Source organism: Gopherus evgoodei, chromosome 16 (genome assembly GCF_007399415.2).
Source record: "Gopherus evgoodei ecotype Sinaloan lineage chromosome 16, rGopEvg1_v1.p, whole genome shotgun sequence".
Classification (NCBI taxonomy): domain Eukaryota; kingdom Metazoa; phylum Chordata; order Testudines; family Testudinidae; genus Gopherus; species Gopherus evgoodei.
In genome coordinates this window covers 10,006,858-10,032,519 of record NC_044337.1, presented here as the reverse complement: position 1 = coordinate 10,032,519, position 25,662 = coordinate 10,006,858, and the positions used below count along the sequence as shown (strand labels likewise).

Below are 25,662 nucleotides of genomic sequence, written 5' to 3'. Positions count from 1 at the left end.
GGTTCTGCACCCCCACTTTGCAGTCAGACGTGACTCTCAGCCAGCCAGTAAAACAGAGATTTATTCGATGACAGGAACAGGGTCTAAAACAGAGCTTGTAGATACAGCGAACCGGACCCCTCGGCTGGGTCCATTCTGGGGGGCAGTGAGCCAGACCCCCAGGTCTGCCCTCCACCCTCGACCCCAGCCAGCTCCAGACTAACAACCCCTCCCTCAGCCCCTCCTCTCTGCTCAGCCCCTTTCCCGGGCCAGGAGGTCACCTGATCCCTTTGTCTCCAACACCTTCAGCTGGCACCTTTGCAGAGGAGGGGCCCAGGCCATCAGTTGCTAGGAGACAGAGGGTCAGGCATTTAGGTGCACTGGCCATTGCTCTGCCAGATACTTAAGAACTGCCATGGGGACACTGAGGCACCAACACAGTATTCAGAGAAAACATTAAGAACTTTCCCAGTTCGTCACATCTCTCCCCCCTTCGAGACCGAACTGAGCGAGGTCACTACAGCCAGTGACCTGGGGAAGTTCGAACCCACCAAGGTTCCCATGGATGCCCCAGCATCTCTCCCATTCCTTGGTGTGAGTTACACCAGGACAGTCCAATCTTACGCCCTCCCTTCGGTCAGGTGTGCTTGATGGCACTTGCAGGCCGCATGTGGGAAGATTTATGCAGCTTGAACCCTTTTGCCACCCCAGTACCCCTGGGGTTCAAGCTGGGATTGGGTCTTTTCCCAGCCCTCCGGTCTGTGATTCGGGCTCTCTTGGTTAAGAGCCCCCATCTTGGCCTTGGCCAGCTCTGGGCTTGGGCAGCCGCTTCCCACTTTGTGGCCCAGATACAACACCTCTGCCGTCCCCCCTTGCACTTTCCAGCTTTTAATGTCAGTCCCACCTCCTTGAGGCAGCCCAGCCCCCTCTTCACCTGGGACACCTGTTCCTCCCAGGTCTGGCTAAAGATGTGGGCATCGGACTCTGTGATGGCTTTAAGCTTCTGATAGCCCCCATAAAACCAGGCCTTCCTGTCTCCCTTGGGGATCAGCCCCATGGGTGAGGCCCATGGGCTGTAAAACGGCTGGATCCCATCTAAAGCCAGGATGTTCCTGACCTCTCTCTCCAGGATCTGGGTTGCTTTCCCAGTGACTCTGAATGGGGAACACCTGATGGGGAGATTGGCTCCCACCTCAGGGAAGAGATCCCCCTGGGGGTCTTCCCCCTTCTCCATCCAATCCTCCCTCTTCAGGTCCAGGGGTCCCCTCACTCTTCTCCCATCCAGCAGCTCAAATGGGAAGAACCTTGTGGATTCCTGGAGCACCACCAGCTGCCTCCCGATTCCCCCCAGTTCTACTTCCCCTTGGGGAGCCCATTCCCGGTACAGGAATCCCTTCTCTTGCAGGACTCTGTCCCTGCAGCCTTCCCCAAGGGGGTTTGCAGCGCTGTGGCCAGCAAGTTCTCTCAGCTTCTCCAAGGAGGGATCCTTCTGCAGCTCGGTCTGGGATCCAGCAGCTGGGGCAGGGAGTGGGACCTGCTCCCTCTCGCTGGCTGGGCCTGGGGTCACAGCCCCCCTGAGCCCTGTCCCTGGTAGCTCCCTCCCTGCTGTGTAATCACTTCCCAGCAGCACGTCTGGACCAGGCAAACCTGTTTGGCAGCTGACCTGCCCTGCCTGAGTGTCCCCCCACTCAGCTGGGGTCTCAGCTCCCCCCGTGCTCAGCGCTGCCCTTGCTGTCCCAGTGGGGGCAGGCAGCGAGCTCTCTGCTCTGGTCACAGCATCAGAGCCAGCGTGAGCCCCCTCTCCGGTGTGCAGGGGGGCGGGGAGCATCTCTCCCTCCCTCTCAGCCCCAGGGGGCTGGTTACAGGTAGGCAGGTATCCTGAGCCCAGCAGCCCCTCCCCCCTGCCAGCCAGGTTATTTGCATTTTCACTGACCATTTCAATCCTAGCCAATTGGTTCCCTGGATTTGAATTCAAACCCTCGGCCCTTACAGGAGCGGGGCCTGGATCCTGTCCCATGGGAAGACAGTCACCCCCCAACAGGGCCTCCCAGCTGATATCCTGGAGAACCCCAACTACCAGCCAGCCCGACCCCTTCTGGGTCTGCACAGGGATCTGGGCCATAGGCAGGCCGAGGGGCCTCACCCCAGGGAACTTCACCCAGGTTCCACAGTCCCTCAGCATCTGGGGCTGCACCACCACAGTTCTCTCTGTCCCAGGGTCTTGCCCCTGCAGGCATGTTTCCCCACTGACCCCTGGCCAGCCCCCTATGTTTCTCTGCTCCACCATCACCAATCCACGCTGCTGCTGCTCCTCCTGCAGCTTTTCCTCGGGCTCTTCCTTTCTCTCATGGTCCTCTCGCTCTCTCGGGCTCTGCTCCCATCCCATCCGTCTCCAATCTCCTGATGGGGAACCCAGTCGTGAAGACCCTCGTCTGATTGGGGACCAGACTCCCGGGGATGCCTGGCTGATGCTCCAGCTGCTCTCAGATCCTCTTGTAGCCCCATCTGGGCCAGGAATCTGCTCCTCAGAGCGGTGCTTCTCCTTCAACTGCACGATTAACTGTGCCTTGGTGAATTTCCCCATGCGTAACCCTCTCTTTGTGCACAGGATCACAATGTCCTTCTCAAGGGGATGGTGATAGGCCATCACTTCACCATTCCCAAGTGGCTCTGGACTCACAGGCCTGTGTGCTCTTGGCTCCCCCATTGTTTCCAGGAAGAACCCCTGGTGTGCCAGCCCTTCTCGTGATCACCACCTCTTTGCCAGGGTCGAGCTGCAGACTCCTCCACCCCTGGGACTGCTCCTGCAATCCCCCGGGGAACCCTGCTACTGCAAAAATCCTTCTCTCTCCCAGAGTCGAGCGGCAAGCTCCTCCGCCCCTGAGACTGCTCGCTGCAGTCCTCAGGGGGACCCTGTTACTCCAACAGTCCTTCTCACTGGTCACACACTCCCAGAGGTTAACTGCCCCCTGAAACCGTCCCTCTCTGAGCCTTGTTTTACTGCTCCCCAGTCACTTACTGCAAGCAGCGCCATTCACGGGGTGCAGTACATCCCACCGCTGCCACCAGTTGTCACGGAGTCACCGGGCGATGCTCTGGAACTGCTCCCCACCAAGCCAGTCAGGACTTTGGGGAGCCTCCTCTCCTTTGGAGCAGACTTGTTCAGGGCAAGAAGCTCACACGTCTTCACCTCCTGGGTCTCTCCTTGGAGCATTCAGCATCCTCTGCCCCTCCGTGCGCTTCCCACAGCGAGTCCACCCCAGCGGGGTCCTGGGGAAGCCACCGGGTTCTGCACCCCCACTTTGCAGTCAGACGTGACTCTCAGCCAGCCAGTAAAACAGAGATTTATTCGATGACAGGAACAGGGTCTAAAACAGAGCTTGTAGATACAGCGAACCGGACCCCTCGGCTGGGTCCATTCTGGGGGGCAGTGAGCCAGACCCCCAGGTCTGCCCTCCACCCTCGACCCCAGCCAGCTCCAGACTAACAACCCCTCCCTCAGCCCCTCCTCTCTGCTCAGCCCCTTTCCCGGGCCAGGAGGTCACCTGATCCCTTTGTCTCCAACACCTTCAGCTGGCACCTTTGCAGAGGAGGGGCCCAGGCCATCAGTTGCTAGGAGACAGAGGGTCAGGCATTTAGGTGCACTGGCCATTGCTCTGCCAGATACTTAAGAACTGCCATGGGGACACTGAGGCACCAACACAGTATTCAGAGAAAACATTAAGAACTTTCCCAGTTCGTCACACCAGGCGGGAGCTGGCTTGCAGTGAAAAACAGCTCATGCCTTGGAGCCTGCAGCTGAGGGGATTAGAACGCTTGGGGCTCATAGCTCTGTCCTTCAAGGCAGCATGCCAGCAGGCTCCTCTCTGCTCCACCCGGACAATGGGCTGCCGCTGTACAGCAACCGGCTGGAGTCCTCACTCTCTCCCCAGGGAGCAGGCTCTCCGTTCTGCTAACCCACAGGGTCCTCTCTGTCACACATGGGGGACTGATCTGTCTCCGGACCTCTGCTCCTCAGAGCCTTCTGACCGCTTGCCCTTGTAACTCTCACATCGGTCCATCCATCCCCTTGTGCTACACTGGCTCTGTCCAGCCCACTCACTCCAGTGGTGTGTCACGTTCTGCTGGGCTCTCTCCAACTAGCCCCAGCCCCAGTGTGAGAGGCATGGACCTTTCTGCACTAAGGGACACCGAAACCTTGGGCCAAATCCATCTCCAGTGTAACTCTACCAAATCACAACTCTCCTTGGAATATGAGGCGTGAAGCTGGCTTCCTCACCTTTTGACAGGGTTAATGAGCCTTCCAGGTTACTCCTCTCTTCGGTGCCCTGGGCTCTGCCAGACCATGAGACGCTGCAGATACTCAGGCTGTTGGACACAGTGAAAACTGATTAGTCTCTTCTTTTTACCTTGTCTCATTATACAGGAGCAGGGACTCACACAAAATTAATGACCAGTAAATTCAGAATAAGTAATGCTACTTCACGCCACACATAATCAGCCTGTGCAATTCACTGGCGCAGGCGGACACCGAATCCAATTCTGGGGTTAGATTTACCCTCTCCAAAGTGACTGTAAAAATAGGACTCCCTGTTTACTGTCTCCCAGTGCCTCTAGATCCATGGTACAAGTGAAAAGAGATTTCCAGCCCTACAGCCTCAAGCTGGGATTGAAAGACAAGTGAGCTCTTCTGAGCTTGCACGGTGGTAAAGATCCTGCGACTGAAAGTTAGTTCAAAATGCGAATGATGCCCAGGCCAGGCTAGAATGTGGCTCACTCTCCCCAAGCGAAGAGGAATCAGAGCATCACTCTATTCCTGTCATTAAACTCAGCATGTCAGACTGGTATAATAGCTCTGTGGCGTGAAAAGGTGCCATTTTCACATCGTTTCCTGGACATGACCACTCCGGCCAATAATTTGATTCCCGTTAGTAGCTGTGCCAGCTAAGATAAGGGTAATTAAATCTCATCCTTCAGGGCATCAGCTAATGCACTGTGCACAAATGCAATGGAGCGGGGTGGAGGGGAATGATGGCTGCTGTCGTCTGAAGCATCCCCTGTCTACCACTATTGGAGGAAGGATACCCACATGCTGGCCTGATAGTCTGATCTAACCCTCAAAATCCTGTGAGAAACAGGTGGGTTCATAATGGGGATGACAAGAGAAAGTCTTAGTTCCCAAGAATGAGGCAAGAAGTGATGGTGCCCATGTCATAGCATTCTTCCTCAGATCTGAACCTTAGAGTTCAGAAAATGGGATACTAGCATGAGTTTCCCTAAGCTTAATTACCAGCTTAGGTCTGATATGCTTCCACCAATCAGGAATTTTCCAGGGCCTGATACCTTCTGGTCCCCCAAAACCTTCCCTGGGGACCCCAAGAACCCAGATCCCTTGGGTTCTTAAAACAAGGAGAAATAAGCCATTCCCCCACCTCTCCCCCTCCCAGAATTTCCCTCCCTGGGCTATTCTGCGAGATACTGATCCAACCTCTTAAATCACCATACAGAGAAACATCTCCCTCCCCTCTCACAAAGAGGCAAACAGATTCAAGGAAAACAGAGAGAGATTCTATCTCTCCCTCCTCCTGTCTCCCCCACCAGTCCTGGTGAGTTATCCCAATCCCCTGGGATAAAACAAGGGAAACAAGAAAAAAATCAGTAAGGTTCTTTAAAAAGAAATCTTTTAATAAAAGAAAGGGAAAAGTAAAGAATTATCTCTGTAACTTCAAGATGTCAATATACAGGGTCCTATAGCTTACAGACACCAGAAAGAGACTTTCCCCCCAGTACCAATACAAATCAAAATATTCCCAGCAACTAAACATAAAAAAGTTAACCAGCCAGATCCACAAATGCAAATAGTGTAAAACAATTAAAAAGCCTAAACCGCCTGTTTTTTACTCACTACTTGAAAAGAGACTTAGAGAGCCTGTAGTAATGTCTGGTCTCTCTCAGCCCCTCCGAGAGAAGAACAAAGAACTCACACCCAAACTTCCCTCCACCCGAATTTAAAAGTATCTTGTCTTCTGATTGGTCTTCTGGTCAGGTGTCCAGTTTCCTTTTTGTAACCCTTTACAGGTATAAGAGACATTAACCCTTAACACTCTGTTTATGACAGCCCATCAGACTCCAACAAACGGATTCTCAGCAGAATATTTTCCCAGCGGAAAATGATATTATCGTGAGGCATTGGCTATCTTTAAATGTAAATCCACCCTCAGTTATATCCAGCCTGGGCCATCGTACATTGGGCTTGTTGTTCAAATATCTGCACAGGATACCTAATGCTTTCACAGAATGGCACCTTGGGACAATGCGTGATGGATGTAGCACCATCTATGACTACCTCTCACAACCTCGTGTCATCGTATCTGCTCCAAAAGCGCACACGTGGGGCTTTACTCCATCTGCTTAAGGGCAGAGAGGAGCAAGTTGAGTGGGGCAGAACCGCTCAACAGCTGAGCAGGGCGCAGGGCCGATGGCTAAACAGCTGATTGGTAGCCAGCCCCAGGGCCGCCAGAGCAGCAGCCCCGGCCAGCCCAGTGTGTGCTGAGCACCCTCTATTTTCAATCCATGGGTGCATGAGCCCCTGAGCACCCAAAGAAATGGCACCTATGCTCCCCATTCACCCCAAAGCCAACCAACAACTCACCCAAGCTCCTCACCCACTGCTCAGTGCTCCACTCCCGTCCTGGGCAAGGCTGGCTTTGCCCAATACCCACTGCCCAGCAGCTCCACTTTCTCCCCTTAGCCTCTCTGGGCCGAATTTGAGTGAGCAGCATTGTGACCTGGTGTGTGGGGTCACAGCACCACTCAGGTGGTCTGGGTCCCCATGCAAGCGCACTGCAGGCACGTTGGTTAATACGGGCCTGGCTGTGAGTTCATTCAAAATACAGCACTTTCAGAAGATACAGTGCTGTTGTTATTGCTCTGGGAAACAGAAGCATTAGGGATCGAAGTAATGGGGGGGCGCTAATATTCTGTTGTAGGGGGTTCATAGATGGCAGATATTTTGGACACTATGAATCTGATTGGAGCAAAGTTTGTTCCAAGGTTGATAGGAACCATGGAGCTGCTCGCTTACACACACACACACACACACACACACAACCCGCACTGTCCCATGCTGATACACATACTCTCACGCCTGCATGCAGGTGCCTGTGAACACACATGCATGTGTATACGCATGTACACACCCATACCTGCTGTTGCACATATGCCAGCAGCACACAGACTCTGTCCCTCACCTAGACATTCCGCCTGCGCCGCCGCATCTTTGAATCCCTCCTGAACCTATTCCTTCCCTCTCTGATGTTTCTGTTCCTTGCACCGAATTCAGTAGGGCTGCATATGCGGGCTTTGATCAGTGCTTCTTAAGAGCACAAACGCCGGGCGGAAAGTCTTTCTTATGCATTTACTTGAGCAGAAGCCGTAAGTTTATCATAACGGACAGATGAAAAGGAGCGACAGACCTCTGCTGGCTGAGACCTTAAACTGCAGCTCTGGCCAGTCCGAGCCAAATCCCAGGGGATGTGAAGGGGAGGAGGAAAAAAGAGAAGAGATTTTGATGATTATGCTCCTTCACTCCCCAACTCTCTCTTCTGTTGCCTGTAAGAGCAGATATCAGCTCGGTCCTGTGCCCATTCACAAGAAAACACCATCTAATTAATTCTCCATGGAGAAAATATCTTTGAAAAGGGCACAAAGAAGACCTGGGGAACTATAGGCCAGGCAGGCTAACTTCAATACCTGGGAAGATACGGGAAGAAATTATTAATCAATCAGTTTGTAAGCACCTACATGAGTATAGGGTAAGAAGTAATAGCCAGCAGGGATTTGTCAAGAACAAATCTTGCCAAACCAACCTAATTTCTTTCTTTGACAGGTTTATGACCTAATGGGTAGGGGGGAAGCAGTAGACATTATCTATCTGGATTTTAGTAAGGCTTTTGACACAGTGCCACATGGCATGCTCATACACCTGGGAAATGTGGGCTAGATGAAATTACTAGAAGGTGTGTTCACAGGTGGTAGAAGGACCATTTTCAGAGTCGTTATCAATGGTTCATTGATAAACTGGGAGACTGTATCTAGTGGGTTCCTGCAGGGGTCAGTCCTGGATGCTGGACTAGTCAATATTTTCATTAATGACTTGGATGATGGAGTAGAGAGTATGCTTATAAAATTTGAAGATGGCACCACCTGGGAGGGGTTGCAAGCACTTTGGAGGACATTACTGGAATTCAGAACAACACTAGCAAATGATAGAATTGGTCTGAAATTAACAACATGAAATTTAATAAAGACAAGTGCAAAGTATTTCACTTAGGAAGGAAAAATCAAAGGCATGACTACAAAATGGGGAATTATTGGCTAGGTGTAGAACGTCTGAAAAGGATCTGGTGCTTACAGTGAATCACAAGTTGACTATGAGTTAACAATGTGCTGCGGTTGTGAAAAAGGCTCATATTGTGAGGTACATAAACAGGTGTGTCATATGTAAGACATAAGAGGCAATTGTGCCATTCTACTAGCATTGGTAAGTCCTCAGCTGGAGTCCTCTCTGCAGTTCCGGGTGCCACACTTTAAGAAAGATGTGGAGAAATTGGAGAGAGTCCAGAGGAAAGCAACAACAGTGATAAAAGGATTAGAAAACCTGACCTATGAGGAAAGGTTAAAAAAGCTGGGTGTGTTTTTAGTCTTGAGAAAAGAAGACTGAGGGGGACCTGATAAATCTTCACTGTGTTAAGAGCTGTTATTAAGAGAATGGTGATCAATGCATGTCCACTGAAGGAAGGACAAGACGTTCTTAATCTGCATGCTTAATCTGCTTGCAAGGGAGACTTGGTATTTGGAAAAACCTTCTGACGATAAGCTCTGCAATAGGCTTCCCAGGTATGTTGTGGAATCCTCATCCTTGGAGGTTTTTAACACTAAGTTAGAAAACACCTGTCAGGGATGGTCTAGGTTTACTTGGTCCTGCCTCAGCATGGGGGGCTGGATCTGATGACTTCTTAAGGCTACTGCCAGCCCTACAATTCTGTGATGGAGGCCCGGGCTGCCTCGTGGCTGTTTTGCCTTGCCCTGTTGCTCTTCTTCTAAATTGCTGTGTCTGGTATGCACTTGAGTTTGAGGACCGGGCACACAATAGTGGAACAGGCAAGGTTTGTGCTGAAGACGGAGCTGGGGGCAGAGAGGAGGGAGGAGTTACAGGAAGAAAAGCGAGCAAAGAATGTATCATCAGAACAGCTCACTCAGACACACTGCAGCCAGGTGTAGCCAATGCATTGTGGCCATTCGCACCACCCCGCACAGGCGCAACAACATGGATGTGGAGTCCACACACCACAAACACACACACCTTCCCTTGCAACCACATGCACGAATGCAGCTGGACCTGCTTTTCTTTAGCTCCTTGCTTACAGCCCACAGCTTTTCAGTGAAAATCTTTTTATAGCTCCTCTGCCTCAGCTAGAAACCATTGCGTTCAGATTACCCTCGGGGTTTCTCCCAGTTGCCTCTGCTTTCTGCTTCTCTCTCCCATTGCTGCCCTGGCACACAGCCTGTTCCCCCCACTCCCAACCCAGCGGTTGTTTTACCAAAATCCTGCTGTTACCTCAAACAAATTGGGGTTGTGCCCAGATTCTTCTGGCTGCATCTGTGTAACCCTCCACATGTGCTCTGTATGATGCACATGGTGTGTGTAGTTTGTGCACAAATAGGTGTCATTGGAAGTTAGGGTGACCAGATGTCCTGATATTTAACCACCTGTCCCGTCTCCCGATCAATGTACGATTGGGACACCATTTGTCCCGATATTCAGGTAAGGAGGCGAGTGGAAGGGAGGCGCTGACCCTGTGGGTGTTCTGGGACTGGAGCACCCACGGGGAAAAATTGCATCCAAGCTGCTCCATCCTCGCCTCATTCTCCCCCTCTTCCCCTAGTGCACCATGTCCCTGCTTCTCCCTGGCTCTAGCGCTTCCTGCCGCCAAACAGCTGTTTCCAGAAGGGACGGGGGAGGAGCGGGTACACGGCGTGCTCAGGGGAGGAGGCGGAGAAGAGGCAGGGCAGGGACGGAGACTTGGGGGAAGGGGGTGGAATGAGGGCAGGGCGAGGGCGGTGCAGGGGCAGAAAAAGGCGGGGGGTGGGTGAGTACCCACCCGGGAGAGGGGAAGTCAGCGCCGTAGAGGTGAGTGGCTGGCAGGGAGGCAAGCGGTGGGGGGGGGACTGAGGAGGGACACAGAAAGCCAGCAGCAGGCTGGGGGATGAGGAAAGGCATGGGGGGGGAAGTGGAGGGGGAGGGGGAGGGACCTGGGGAAGAGTGGAGGAGCAGGGGTGTCATAAACAGATAGCTAAGGGTTAATGTCTCTTTCACCTGGAAAGAAGTAACCTGAAACACCTGACCAGAGGACCAATCAGGAAACAAGACTTTTTCAAATCTGGGTGGAGGGAAGTTTGTGTGTGAGTCCTTTGTTCTGGTCTTGTGCCTGTCTCTCTCTTGGCTATGAGAGGATCTCTGTTTCCTGCCTTTCTAATCTTCTGTTTCCCAGTTGTAAGTACAAAAGATCAGATAGTGATTTATATGTTTTTTTTTGTGTTTACATGTGTGTAGTTGCTGGAGTGTTTTGAATTGTATTCTTTTTGAATAAGGCTGTTTATTCATATTTCTTTTAAGCAATTGACCCTGTATTTGTCACCTTAATACAGAGAGACCATTTTTATGTATTTTTCTTTCTTCTTATAAAGCTTTCTTTTTAAGACCTGTTGGAGTTTTTCTTTAGTGGGGGACTCCAGGGAATTGAGTCTGTGCTCACCAGGGAATTGGTGGGAGGAAGAAGTCAGGGGGAAATCTGTGTGTGTTAGATTTACTAGCCTGACTTTGCATACCCTCTGGGTGAAGAGGGAAGTACTTCTGTTTCCAGGACTGGAAATAGAGAGGGTGGAATCCCTCTGTTTAGATTCACGGAGCTTGCTTCTGTGTATCTCTCCAGGAACATCTGGAGGGGGGAAGGGAAAAGGTTTATTTCCCTTTGTTGTGAGACTCAAGGGATTTGGGTCTTGGGGTCCCCAGGGAAGGTTTTTGGGGAGACCAGAGTGCCCCAAAACACTCTGATTTTTGGGTGGTGGCAGCTTTACCAGGTCCAAGCTGGTAACTAAGCTTGGAGGTTTTCATGCTAACCCCCATATTTTGGACGCTAAGGTCCAAATCTGGGACTAGGTTATGACAAGGGGTGGACTGTGGGCGGGGCCAATATGTCCCAATATTTTAGTGTGGTGATCTGGTCACCCTATTGGACGTGCGACATGCATGCAGAGTGATAATAGGATTTGCCCGGTTCCCATACATGTGTCTGACTCATGAATAAGAGATTATCTTGCTCCATTATACAGCTTTGCACAAATAACTAGGTGCATTTTGTAGGGAAGGCTGTGGGGGGAGTTATTTTCCTTTGTGTTTGCTCTGGTGCTGGAGGCAGGACACCAGATTAATGTGGGCCAGGGCTCAAATCTGGTATGGCAAAGCCTGTGCCACTATAGGTATTCAATGCACCTAGACGTGGCTAGCACATTACCCAGACATGGGTACACTCCGCAGCATGTGCATGGTTTGCACATAGAGCTACTGCCAGGAGAGAGCTGATTTTCTGCACACGTTAAGCAGCTCATGCCACAGACTTTCCTCTGCTAGCCAAGAGGGTAGAGAACTCTGTCTCCCGTGCTGAGCTTGCTGTCAGCGAGGGGAATGGGAGAGGCAGCCGGCATTTAACCAAAGTCAATGGAGAATGAAACAGGCCGCTCGGCAGCCTTTCCATGAGCAGTGACCAAATCCATTTAGATGCTGGTCCATGGCTCAGCTTGTAACAAGTTTTTCTCTTGTCCGGGAGTTTGGTTTTCTTGGTGAGGGCTGAGCAGCCCCATCATCATCCATAATCCTCAGCCCCAGTAGCATGATGGCTAGTCATGGGTACAAACAAGCCAGATCCTAAGATGCTGCAAATGAGCATCAGTGGAGCTGCGCTAGAATAGGGTCTGGCCAACGCTGTTGTTTCATGGTGGTGTGTTTTTTCAGCTGTCTTGGAAATTGGCTTTAGTGTGGCATGGTTTGCCTCTATGCTGAGGCTGTACATGCATGCTGGGAAGAAAGCTGAATAAATGAATCATGTCTCTCCCTATGCCCCTAACCTCTCTCCCTCCCCTGTCTCTACCCACCTAGGCTTGAGGCTGATGTGGTAACTGCTAATCCGTTTGCACTGCTAAAATGGGGAAAGGCTTAGAACAGCAAATCACGCCTTAGCCCCCCGGGATCAGGAGTGTAGTGTGGTCAATATTAGATCTGCGTGTGAGTGACAGGGAAAGAGAGATCTCCCCCTCCGCACCAACCCCCAACCAATCAAACATTGTTGCTTGAAGCGAAACCTCTCCGATGCAGTAAGGTGCTGGCTCCTTTGTTGAACAGGATGCAAGGCGGCGGCGAACACAAGCCGCTGTTAAATCCACAGCCAGACCCCAGTTCCTGTCGCCGGCTTGCAGTGCCCTTTATTATCCTGTCTCTTGCCCTGCACTGCTGCTGCAGGCTCAGCCTGGGCCTGTCGAGCGACAGCAGCCTAGAATGCGGGGCAGCAGGTTGGCATGCCGGGCTGCACAGGGTGAAGCTGGCCACGGAGCTTCCTATGAGGGGTTGTCCAAGGCCACATTTTTGGAGGGGGCTCAGCACGGACCATGGGGTCCATCTTGGCACCCAAGACAAGTTTTTTCGGTTTTCCAGGGCGTGCATGCTGGGAGCTGAGCTCCATTGAAAATCTGGTCTGGTTATGGCTCCAAAAGAACCAACCCCCTGGGTTTCCCACAAGGCCCTGCGTGGTTTGTCTATGCCCAGCAGGCAGCATGTGCTTTCCAGTAACATCCATCAGCCAGGAATATAAACGTCACTTGTCACAGCCGTAGTTTTCAAGAGGGCCGAGCAAGCCAGCAAGGGCACTCAGCGCTAGCCAGGCTCGCTATCGGCACCATCCCTTAGAAATGCCCAACAATGATCAGGAGCTTTCCCAGTCCCCTGGCTGCCATCTTCTCCTGCCCTTCGCCATGAAGACTTGTTCTGTCTGTCTGCAGGAAGCATAGACCTCAGGGTTCAGGGATCGATTTGTGTAGCGGGTGCTCTCGGGAAGCTCAGCTCCGCTGTGAGATACTTGAGGCCCTCGGAGGCGAGTGGTGGATAAAGGAGGTAGAGCATGTGCCCTGGGTGCAGAGAGCGGGCTGGGCTCCCTCCCTTGTGTCACACTAATAGGCTTGTGCTCGCCTCTTCCTTGCACTCCATAGGTTTGCCTTTGTCTCTCCTTTCCTGCCCTACACAGATCAATGCGAGTTTGTTTGGTGGAACATCTTTCATATCAGTTCTCTCCCAAAGCACTTTGCAGAGTTCAGTAAGGCAGAACAACAGAAGGGGAGAAGAGACCCGGACATGGAAACTGGGAAGGGACCCACAGTTCTGCAGCTAAGATTGGGAACAGACTGGGGAGCTGCTGGAGGGGGAGGCAGAAGGGCTGATTCCTTCAGCAGAGGAACGAAGTTTTGCCTCGAGTGAAATAGCATGGGGTGTGGGGGAGGGAGAGTAGCTTGGTGGGAAGTTAGCAGGGAGGGGAGCAGGTGAAGAAGGCTCAATTGCCAAATCCAAGAGAGAATTAAAAGCAAATTGGCTGGTTTTGATGGGCACCCCTGATCAGACCAGGGTCAAGTGGGGCTTTTTGGTGAAGTGGGGGGACCTGGGGATGCTAATAGACTGGGGCCTTGTGGTATGTTGGATCAGCACCAGCAGGGGGCGCTGTGGTGCTGGGTTGTTCAGGATCTTGATTACAGCCCTCCGGGTTGTCAGTTTGAGTCTCACTAGCTCTTCCCCTGGAACATCACCTCCGATGCAGTCGGACGTGGTGCTGGCCACATCACTCCCTCGTGTGCCGCTGGCCAGGAAAACGGATGTGCCTTTGCCACGGCAGTGCATTGAGCCTTTGGCCCCAGCGGGAGCATGGAGAACTGTGGACAGGCCATGGAGACAGGGAGGGGATGGCAGCTCTGGGGAGGTGGGTGAACGTACAGCTGGACGGAGTGCTATGGAAAATAAAGAGAAAAGTGAGGGACAAGAGTCGAAAGTGCTGCTAAGTGAATCTGCCCTGAGGCTCCGAGGGCTGCATCCGTTCCACTTCCTTATCCCCTCAATTGCACCAACAAGGACTCCGTCTCTCAGGCATGAGAATCCCCGGGGGACAGCATCAGAGCAATGGTGTTGCACCAGGGATGAATCTGGCTCTTTGTGACGATCCAGGAGAGGTGGATGAGGGAAGGTGGCCAACCCTGGGGAGTTGCGCCACTGCCTGTGTCCCCATCTGACACCTTACACTGCTGTGGCACAGCTAAACAGCCAGATCGGAAGCAGCAAATGCTTCCTGAGCCTGACAGGCAGGTTCTTCTAGCATCTCCACTGCCAGGAAGCTAAGAGGGATAACAATGAAGCAGCCCGCAGGGGAACTAATTATTGACTCGCCTTCCTTGGAGGGAAATGTGGGATTGAAACTGAATGGCAGTACATGCGAGCGAGTCGGATCTCAAAGCTGTCTCCATCCACCGGGATCCATCTGCGGGCGTTCCAGGACATGGCTGACAGCAACTGTCACTCCAAGCAGAGGCTCTCTGAACGCTCCTCTGCCACCTGCAAGCACCAGACCTGCTTCTTACAGCCAAGAGGTGCAAAAGCAATGCTAACTGTGATGACCTGGGGCCTAGAGCGCTGAGATCCCTGCAGAATAGTAATGCCTAGCTGTTCTGGAGCATTTTCATCTGTAGAGCTCAAAGGGCTTTACCAAGGAAGTCAGTATCATGGTCTTCATTTTACAGAGGGGGAAACTGAGGTACAGAGAGGGAAATGACTTACCTATCATCACCCAGCAGGCCGGTGACAGAGGTGGGATTAGACCCCAACTCTCTTGAGTCCTACACAAGTGCTTCATCCACTAGGCCACACTACATCCTCTAAGAGGGAGGGATGGAACCTGCTTTGTAGCACTCCCTAGTGACCCCTTCTGGCCAATTCTCTGAGTGGCGTCAGTGGGATTTTTTACAGCAGCACATCCAGCTGTCTTTCATCAATGCAGGTTTCTGAGCGCCAGCCCCCTGCAGTGTGGGGCTTCGGAGGGTGGAAGTGGGGATGCATGTATGGGAGAGGTGGACACTTGTATCTGCTCCTCAGTAATCCATCCAGAACTGCTGTGTTCTGCTTGGCACAGAGGGGATGGGGCAGGTACAGGGGCCTAAAAACACGGTATTGTGACAGAAAGCCTCATGCAAACTTTGTGCTGCTGACAGGTGCTGGCTTGACCCCGTCGCAACGTTAAACACATGCACGCTCCCACGCAGAAAGCATGGCTGGTTCCTCCTTGGCGCACACTAAGGTGCTTCACGATTTAACCGGGACTCACCCACAAGCCCCCTTAGGTCCCTGTTAATTGTCCCAAGGCTACGCATCATAGCGGCACTGCCTCTGGAGCAAGAACAGGCATCAGCGGCGCCCTCTGAGGAACGTGCCATGGCCAGCTGACATCTGGGCTGTTGGCTGAGTGTTGCGGTCCCTGGTCGAGGTGGGGCGGCCGTGGGCCCCAGAGGAGAGTGGCTGCCCAGGGGGACAGGGCGTGGTGAGGAATGAAAACCCCATCACGCTGTAGGTTGGATCTTGGGGATCCAGTCCCGTCCATGGATCCATGCACGTTGCCCCGTGGGACTTCAGTGGAAGCAACAGCCACAAGGTGCCCATACCCCATCCTTCCCTGGGCGTGTGCCTGTCTCCCACAGAGCCCTGCCGCCAGGAGGTCACCTGCATCGTTGCTTTGGAATTTTCTTTTCTCTCTCTTCAGGGAGAATAACTTCATCAAGGACTTCCCCCAGCTGGCCGACGCGCTGATCGTGATTCCGCTGCCCGTGGAGGAGCAGTGCCGCGGCGTCCTCTCTGAGCCCCTGCCTGACCTTCAGCTGCTCACTGGTAAGCAGCCTCTGCCTCGGCAGCCTTCCTGGCGGTGGTATGGCTCTCCGCCTCCGGGCAGGGCTGGACTTTCACAGCCGCCTGTCGGAGACCACCACCCTAGAGAGATGTCTCTGTCTCCCTGTCTCTGACCCCCATGTTTAAATCCCCCCATCCCCCCACGTTCCCCCGTGGTCCTGCTCTCCTGCTCAGTCTCAAGGACCTTCCCCATGTACTATCTGTTGGAAATAATATACTGGCCAGCCCATGGTCACAGTTGTTATGCCGACCTGCATCCCATCCCTGTGAGCTTCCTCCCAGCAGTGCCCTGTCTGTGTCAAGGCGAGCTTCTCCAGCAGTGTGAGCTCATGACAGCTCAGCTGCCTCATCTCAGCCCTGGCCATACCTCCAGCGCTCTGGCAGTGTGATCTGTCTGGGGTAACGGTCTCTGTTATCATTGTGTCTGTAGCCACAAACCATGTAGCAAAAAATACAGTCAGAGTGAAAGTAACATTGCCCAGGGTGCATCCTTCGCCGTCTCCTCCTCACTCTCTAAGCCCTGGTTTCCTCTTTACAGGAGACATCAGGTACAACGAGGCAATGGGCTACCCCATGGTGCAGCACTGGAGGGTCAGAAGCAACCTGTACAAAGTGAAGCTCAGCACCATCACCCACTCTGCAGGTGAGAGCTGCCTTCGTGATGAATACAGTTCTAGGTGAGAGGAGAGAGTGTGTGTGGGCAGCAGGTCTGGCTTGCTGGCACTGGTTCTCCCAGCACTACCTACGCCTTAAGACTGAGCACTTCTCCAGCACTTTGCATCTCCAGGCTCTGTACAGACACCAATGCTCACAACCCCTCCCCTAGGAAGGTCGGCAGAGAGATTTATCTGCTTTCTACATAAGAATATAACATAAGAGCGGCCACACTGGGGCAGACCAAAGGTCCCTCTAGCCCAGTATCCTGTCTTCCAACAGTAGCCAGTGCCAGGTGCCCCAAAGGGAATGAACAGAACAGGTGATCATCAAGTGATCCATTCTCTGTCGCTCATTCCCAGCTTCTGATACCATCTCTGCCCATCCTGGCGAATAGCCATTGATGGACCTATTCTCCGTGAACTTATCTAGTTCTTTTTTGAACCCTGTTATACTCTTGACCTTCACAACATCCTATGGCAAGGAGTTCCATGGATTGACTGACTGCGCTGTGTGAAGAAATACTTCTTTTTGCCTGTTTTAAACCTGCTGCCTATTAAAAGACCGACAAGAGAAACTGAGGCAAAGAGTTCACATTATTTGGTCAAGGTCACAGATGGAGACAGAGCCAGGATGAGGGTAATAAAATAACATCCAGCTCTTACTGTACACAGAGCTCTGCATCGGAGGAATGCATAGCTCTTTATAGTGGGGGATAAAAACCATTGTTCCCATTAAACATGGAGGAAAATCAACACAGGGAGACACTGAGGTCAAAATTGTCCATTTTGGGTGCCTAAAGTTAAGCACCTAAATCCGTACTTAGGCACTTAACTAAGTGACCTGATTTTTCAGAGGTGGTGAGCACCTGCAGTTCCTGTTGGCTTTCGGTGGCTAGATTTAAGCAACCACGTTTAATTGTCTTGTGCTAAATGATTTGACCAGGAAGAGACAGCAGTGGCAGAGGAACAGTAGAGGGCAGGTCTCCTGGCTCCCAGCTCACTGGGTCATCTTTCCTTTTCAAAAGTTCCTGGCTCCCTACCCCCTATTCATGCCACAAAGCTCCGCCTCTCTAAACTAAACCCCGCCTCCTGTACACATACAGACTCATGCACCTCTTGGAATGGTGGGAGTTTGGAATTAACCAAGGAGGTTATTGACCTAGATTTGCTAGGCTTCCAATTGCACAGCTGTTCTTGAGCAATCTGGCTAAACATCACTGTTACACAAATCCTCAAGATCCCTGTCTCAAGAGCCTTTTTCAACAGCCTTTCTGTAGCTGCTCAGATACTCCAGGGCTGGGTGCTTTGTGAGAACCTGGAGAGACTGGCCCCATTGCAGTCTGGTTTGTATTCGATCATCTGGTGTAAAAATTTGCCCCAGAGGACAAAATCATTGCATCCAAATGTCTAGTCTGCATCAAAATGTCATGGTTCACGATCTTGTCATGGTTCACCAAGATCGCATCATGGGGCAATGTCCCTGCAAACCTGATGCACCAGCTATGAAGAAACAAAATACAGACGACATCTGCAAGGGCCTTTCTTCCCAGGAGAAAGTTTGCAGCCAGAACACTTCCCTAGCCTCAAGTCCAGCCCTGTCCTGTGACCCCAATGCACCCCTCCGATCTCTGTCTGCCAAGCAGCCAATGAGGACTCCTGAGCACCGGTGCAAAGGAGTGGGATGACTGAGTTAAGGTTAACCCCTTGTACTTCTGTGCACTCTTTGTGTCACACTGGCCCACATTCACAAAGGAGAAGGCATCTAACTCCTGTTGAAATCAGCAGGAGTGAGGAACCTGAATTCCTTGTGAATCTGGGCTAGTGTGCTCAAAGCAGGACAGTGGCCATCTGGAGACACGTCGGGGTACTCCTTGCCTTGTTCCAACAGAAGTGTCCTGTGACAATCCCTAGAGCTGGGACACATGCCTTAAGGTTACTCACTTTCATCTGGAGCTGCTGGCAGTCCAGCTGTGTCCAATTACCTTCTTGCCATCCCAACTATCCAGGGCACTTTCAGCTTTTTAAATAAACAAACATGCCCAGAATATTAACTCTGGGGATGCTCCATGGTATGATATGGAATAAATTAATCCCTATGCTGGGGCAGCATCTCCGGCTCTGATAATTGCAAAATGAAGCTTCAGACATACCTCCCGGGGCATCCTGCAAAAAGGAACAGCACTTCAGTCATGGAAGGCATGCATGTTTGTGCACTGCAGCACGGTCACCAGTGACTTCTTTGTGAAATCCCTGAGGGAGAGGAAGCCACAGAAAGGTGTGAAAGCTGCAGACCCAGGTGAACAGCATGTGTTTAGCACAGGGGTAGGCAACCTATGGCACATGTGCCGAAGGTGGCACGTGAGCTGATTTTCAGTGGCACTCACACATCCCAGGTCCTGGCCACTGGTCCGGGGTGCTCTGCATTTTAATTTAATTTTAAATGAAGCTTCTTAAACATTTTTAAAACCTTTTTTACTTTACATACAACAGTAGTTATATATTATAGATGTATAGAAAGAGACCTTCTAAAAACATTAAAATGTATGACTGGCAAGCGAAATCTTAAATTAGAGTGAATAAATGAAGACTTGGCACACCACTTCTGAAAGGTTGCTGACCCATGGTTTAGCAAATGATAATGTAAGCCACAGAGAGGGGTAGAGGAGGAAGAAATGCAGCTGGCACATGAGTGTTCAGGGATCATCAGAGAGTTTGGAGTAGGGACTCTGACTCCCCACTGCCCACTCCTCCCAAACCAATTTCTGACTGCCCTGCCTGGGGTATTTACCGATGAGATGCTCACTCTTTCAGGATTTGCAAATGTGCTGAAGATCCTAAGCAAGGAGAGCAGCCGGGAGGAGCTGCTGTCGTTTGTTCAGCAGTTCGGCTCTCACTACATCGAAGAGGCGCTGTATGGATCAGAGTTCAGCTGCACCATCCACTTCCCCAGCAAGAAGGTCCAACAGCAGCTTTGGCTCCAGTACCAGAAAGGTAAGGGGAACCCAGGGAGGAGCTGCTGCGTCAGGCAAACCCACTGCTGCAAAACCACCCCGGCTAGGGTGACCAGACAGCAAATGTGAACAATCGGGATGGAGGGTGGGGGATAATAGGAGCCTATATAAGAAAAAGACCCAAAAATCGGGACTGTCCCTATAAAATCGGGACATCTGGTCACCCTAACCCCAGTCCTCTCACCACCACCCTGCAGGCGCTTCGGACCATGCCTGTAATTAGAAGGAGACTGAAGGCCTGGGTTGGCCCAATAGCCAGGGACACAAGCCTGCCTGTGTCCCAGAGTCAGTCCAAAATTCCAGCTAGGCCCTCGATCGGCGATCTATCTGTTCCTGCCATTGCCTTTCCTCAGACGCACACCATCCCTCATCTTCCCTGGGCAGCTGCTCACTGGGTTGTCGCCTGCAGGCCGTTTTGAGAACTTGCCATGATCCTTGTCATCTGTTTCCCTACCCTGTTGTGGTAGCCCCTGGAACGCCCTGGGTGATTTGGGTTGTTTTATATAAATGTGACATAATTGGGCTGTCTCGGAATGGCTTCGTTTTATCGCTTGTGACAATGACAGTCTTTAAGGAAGTGTATTAAATCAATAGCAGACTCGTGCTGCACCATAAATAACAAGACACATCATTAAGCAGGGCAATAAACTTCAGGCCTTTGAAGTAATGCAATTAGGTTATGTTTATAAAAAACTCCTTTATTGCTGTAGCCTTCCGGGTACCAGTTCATTTCCCTCCTCCAGAGAACCCAGGATAATCCCTTGACTTGATCTTTTCCCACTCAAATGGACCACAGCATTTATAGGAACACATGGGACATATTATAGGATTCACAATAGCAGAGATTGCAAAGGCACTTTCATTCTATCCTCTCTACCTAGAGTGTGGCCTGACATGCTATGATTGACAGGAGACTAACACATCGTGGGGCGGTGTGAACCTTTGGCTATGGCCTTTAGCAATTTTTCTCCTGCATCCCAGCCGTAGTTGTTCTTGTGAGTTATTTTCTAACACGCAGTTCTTGTTTTATTTTTAAATATTGATAAATGGACGTTTGCCATAGCAGTGCCCTGTTGAATGGAGAGGAAAATGTGGCGATATGTTGTTTACATATTTGTGATGCCATTAATCATTCAGACTGTGCAGCTTCCTGGAATCCCTTGGAAAATGGGTTAGTGTGAAATATTCAGAGGGCCAGATTCTGCTCCCAGGTATGCTAATTCAAATCCAGACAGTCTCCACTCCAGAGAGACAGTGGAGTTACTCCAGATTTACAAGGGTATAATTTAGAGTAGACTCTGGATTTGATGACTAAAGTAAATAATAGCAAGAGTGCTGTCATGCAGTGCTTTTAATCCATAGCTCTCCACACACTTTAGAAAGGTGGGTGAGTAACATTATCCTCATTTTACAGATGAGGGAGGTGAGGTACAAAGGAATCTGTGGAGTTGCTCAAGATCACAGAGTCCAGGTCTCCTGACATCTAGCCCCCTGCTTTAGCTCCTGCGGTGCACTGCCTCCCCCAGCAAACAGGTGCATTAAGGGGACAATGTTGGCCCCCACTGGGTGAATGGCTAGGAGATCTGAACCTTTGGCTCTTTCATATGGGGCTGCAGAGAACCCCTAGTTCCATAGAGCCACTGCCTTATGGAGGGCAACATGCCACGGAGTTAATTTCACCTGACTGTGGCCTCACAGGCAGGGCGCTCTATTTTCTATTCCATGCAGTGCTGTTACCAAGGCTTCTGTGTGTGGGCTCTCCCTCGCCTCCAGCTGTAGCACAATGCACTCCCTTGCATTGTTCTGATTCCTTTTCTATACAGCCCCCTTATCGCCTCCACCCCACTCTTGGTAGCCCTGGCTGTGGCATTCACCTTCCCAGTGGAACGGTAAGTCATCACCTACAAGGCTTCAACTGCTGTTCAGCAGCCTAGGCGCTCAAGTGAGGCCATTATTGTCTCCTCCACCAGGAGGCAGAGAGTGTCCTCTCTCCAGGAGTGTCTTCATTCCAACCAGGCCAAGCTGAGAGACCAGGTTGCTCCTAGCCCTTCGGTGATTATTCCCCCCCACTGGAAGATAAGCCACATAGGCTGTTTATATTCTGGAGCACTGCGTCTGGCACATTATTTATCTGAAAAATGGACCTGAAACCAGCCTAAGGGGTTGCTTCAAGGAAAAGTGCTCTAACATGCAAATTAGCATTGTTTTTAAACAATGAGGATGACGTGACTAGAAGGCCCCAACCCAGACAGTTCGACTGGATACCTTCTCAATCAGAAACATCTCTGCCCTATCATTGCCTTCCTGCTAGCCAACCCACTTCCTAACTGCACTGGGAACACACACGCAGCACGTCACTGAACTACACGAAAGGCGTCTTTTACTGTAATTTGGTAGCAGGTGAAATGGACGAAAGCGGGGAAAAAATCTCATGCTGACTGGAATGGCCCCAAAAATAATAAAATGGAAGTTTGTAGCACATTTGCAGCTTCCTACCCAAAGTATCTTAATATTTTAATCAACTTCATAAATAAATCTGGAGGCCCCAGGAAGAGGTGCCCGCCTACAAAGTACACAATCTGTGTGTTTGCTCCCTAATTGAAAACATTGTCTCGAACACAAAACTGTGCCGCAGGCAGTCCGATTTCTTGTAAATTGCTGGGCCAGACGCGGGCTAGTTGCCAACGTTGGAACTGTCTGAATAACCACGCTAGCAGGCAGCAGAAAGGCAGAGTCACCGAAACCCTGGAAGTGCGTAGGTGTTTGCATATGGAGTTCTCCAGCCAAATGCAAGACACACTGATTTGTTTTTTTGGAGAGCCAACAGAAAACTTGCCCCTCTTGCTCCCAGTGCTCAGACACCCTTGTGATGAGCAGGGGCGGCGCTAGGTATTTTGTCGCCCCAAGCACAGCAGGCAGGCTGTCTTTGGTGGCTTGTCTGTGGGAGATACCCGGTCCCGTGGATTCGGCTGCCCGCCTGTGGGAGGTCCGCCGAAGCCGTGGGACCAGCATACCCTCCGCAGGCAAGCTGCCAAAGGCAACCTGCCTGCCACCCTTGTGGCGACTGGCAAAGCGCCCCTCCGTGGCTTGCCGCCCCAGGCATGTGCTTGGTGTGCTGGTGCCTGGAGCCGCCCCTGGTGACAAGCATGATATGAAAGCCGAGAAAAAGAGATGCCACTCTGCTGCATCTTCTCTCATTTGTGCTAGTGACAGTGGAGATGAAGTGTGCTCTGAGGTCGATGGACAGCTTGGTTTCTATGCCTATTAACAAAAGGGGGAACTACAGAGTTAATCTTCCCTCATTAATAACAAACTCGGTACATTTGAGAGGAACATCATGCTGGTAACAGGTACTGGATGGGCAGGCCTGGAGACGAAACGGGCCAATGAGGGCCACTTTTCCCTATTCTGCCCCTATATAGCATGAGCAGCATCACCTTACACCACCTTCACCTTGCTCTGGATGGTCCTCCTCAAAAGCTAAGAGAAGCATACGGCATCCTTAACCCCCGCCACTGAGACTGCAAGCAAGAGAATCAGTTATGATAGTTTTGGGGGTATAGACACATCATCCCTGGAAATTTAACTGATGCCACCCAGGAGCCTTCCTGTGATAAGGATTTTCAGTCACATAAAATATTTTGCTATAGAGAGAGAGCGGGGATTTTTTGAGTAAAGATTACAGATTAGGAGTTGCTTTTCTTTTAGATCTAAGTTTGCCTTCTTCCAATCTCCCCTCTGGAGAACGAGTTAGACTGTGGGCAAACAAAACAACCCCTCCTCCCATTTTATTTCATTTAAAATGATTAAAGGCCCTATTTCAGGGGCTCTTTGGCTATGGTTCCTAGTTACCTAACTCATCTAAGGGGGGATGTGGGCACTGATCCAAGGCTTTGAAATTGACCCAGCTGTTGATCCGTTTCACTGGAGCCTTTTCTCCACCATTAGAGCCAGTATATAATGCTGACAGCACATCATTAAGTTCACACCAGTTCTGTGGACGTCTTTATTTGGCAGCTTGTGCCCACCTGCAGACTCCATGCCTCCTTCTGTTGCTTTTAAGGCACTGTCACAAAACATGTAGGAGGAGATAGAGGAATCCTTCCAAGAAGGGCTCTCCCAGTACAGCAAATGCACCTGCTGCTGTCCAGTCCATTCTCTGCAAAATAATTGTAATAGATCTATTTGCTCTGCGCCTCCCTTCAGTCTGACTGAGTGGAGGGAGAAGGGCAGCTGTAAGAGGAAAAGGGAACGGCTGTTCAGCGAGCCAACTTGGACATCCCAGGAGGAACTTCAAACAACTAAGCTTTGTATCTTCCTCACTTCCAGTGAGATAAACAGACCACAGACAATAAATGTGGATTTGAAAAGGTCATTGGCCCAGCTGGAAACAGAGAGGTTATCAGCAATACTGCAGAGGCTCTAATAGCATTAAGCACTTTAGTAGCACTCTTCCTAACAGCACTGTGCAGACCTCAACTAAACCTTCCAACTTTCCCATAAGGCAGGATTACCTCTGCTCTACAGCTGGAGAGACTTGAGGTACCGGGGGTTAAATGACTTGCCCAAGGGCACGCAGCCAGTGTTAGATGAAACCTCAGATGTACCCCGTCCTAATACTCAGATCACTCTTCTCCCTCACAATGGAGATGGGAATTAAAAGATCATTACAGCTAGAGAAGCAGCTGCTGCTGAGGGGTCTAGAGTGGTACGGATGTGAGGGAAGCATCTGGAGAAGCAGAGGTTATGTCCTTATCAGACAACACTGGGTTCATTTTATTTTGCTCTTTTCACACCCCTGCTCCCCAAGTGGCACACACATGGAGTTCCCTGCCTGAGACAAAAACATGGCCCAGTTATGTGCACAGCAAACCAAACATTGCAAACACCTTCAGCATCTGGAAACAATACACCCTGAGCTAATAAAGGAGAACGGCCATACCGGGTCAGACCAATGGTCCATTAGCCCAGTATCCTGAGGGAATGAACAGAACAGGCAATCACCGAGTGATCCATCCATTATCCACTCCCAGCTTCCGGCAATCAAAGGGTATAGACACTACCAACAACATGGGCGTGCGCCCCTGACCACCTTGGCTAATAGCCATTGATGGACTCATTCCCCATGAACTCTTTTTTGATCCCCATTATAATTTTGGCCCTCACAACATCCACTGGCAACAAGTTGCACAGGTTGACTGTGCACTGTGTGAAATGCTTCCTTTTGTTTGTTTTAAACCTGCTGCCTATTCATTTCATTGGGTGATCGCTCGTTCTTGTGTTATGCGAAGGAGTAAATAACACTTTCTTATTCACCTTCTCCACACCGGGCATCATTGTATAGATTTCTATAATATTCCCTCTTACTCATCTCTTTTCCATGCTGAAAAATCCCAGTCTTTTTCATCTCTCCTCATATGGAAGCCATTCCTTACCCTTAATAATTTCTGTTGCCTTTCTCCAAACCGTTTCCAATTCTAATATATCTCTTTTTGAGAAGAGGTGATCAGATCTGCATGCAGTATTCAAGGTGTGAGTGTACCATGGATTCATATAGCAGCATTATATTTTCTGTCTTATCCTTTTCCTAATGGTTCCTAACATTGTTTGCTTTTTTGACTGCGGCTGCAGATTGGGCAGATGTTTTTAGAGAACTATCCACAATGACTCCAAGATCTCTTTCTTGAATGGTAATGGCTAATTTAGACCACATCATTTTGTACTTATAGTTGGGACGTTTTCCAATGTGCATTACTTCGCATTTATCAATGTTGAATTTCATCTGCCATTTTGTTGCCCAGTCACCCTGACTGTGGTGTGTGTCTTTGGCATTTTTCCCTGTACAAGGATGTTAAATGTAATTATATTATGGTCGCAGTCCAGCTATATTCACCTCTTGACTCCATTGAGGATTAAATCAAGAATTGCCTCTCCCCTTGTGGGTTCCAGGACAACCTGCTCCAAGAAGCCA

The 25,662-nt window shown here is 50.8% G+C and overlaps 1 protein-coding gene across 1 annotated transcript in view; it reads left to right on the top strand.

The window, feature by feature from the left end:
- ASTN2 (astrotactin 2) overlaps positions 1-25,662 on the top strand; it is a 639,084-nt gene that overhangs the window by 400,212 nt on the left and 213,210 nt on the right. Inside the window, exons 14-16 of the mRNA XM_030535214.1 lie at positions 15,882-16,006; positions 16,563-16,667; positions 19,492-19,671. Coding sequence (XP_030391074.1) covers positions 15,882-16,006; positions 16,563-16,667; positions 19,492-19,671 — 410 coding nt within the window. The remainder of the gene's footprint in view (positions 1-15,881; positions 16,007-16,562; positions 16,668-19,491; positions 19,672-25,662) is intronic.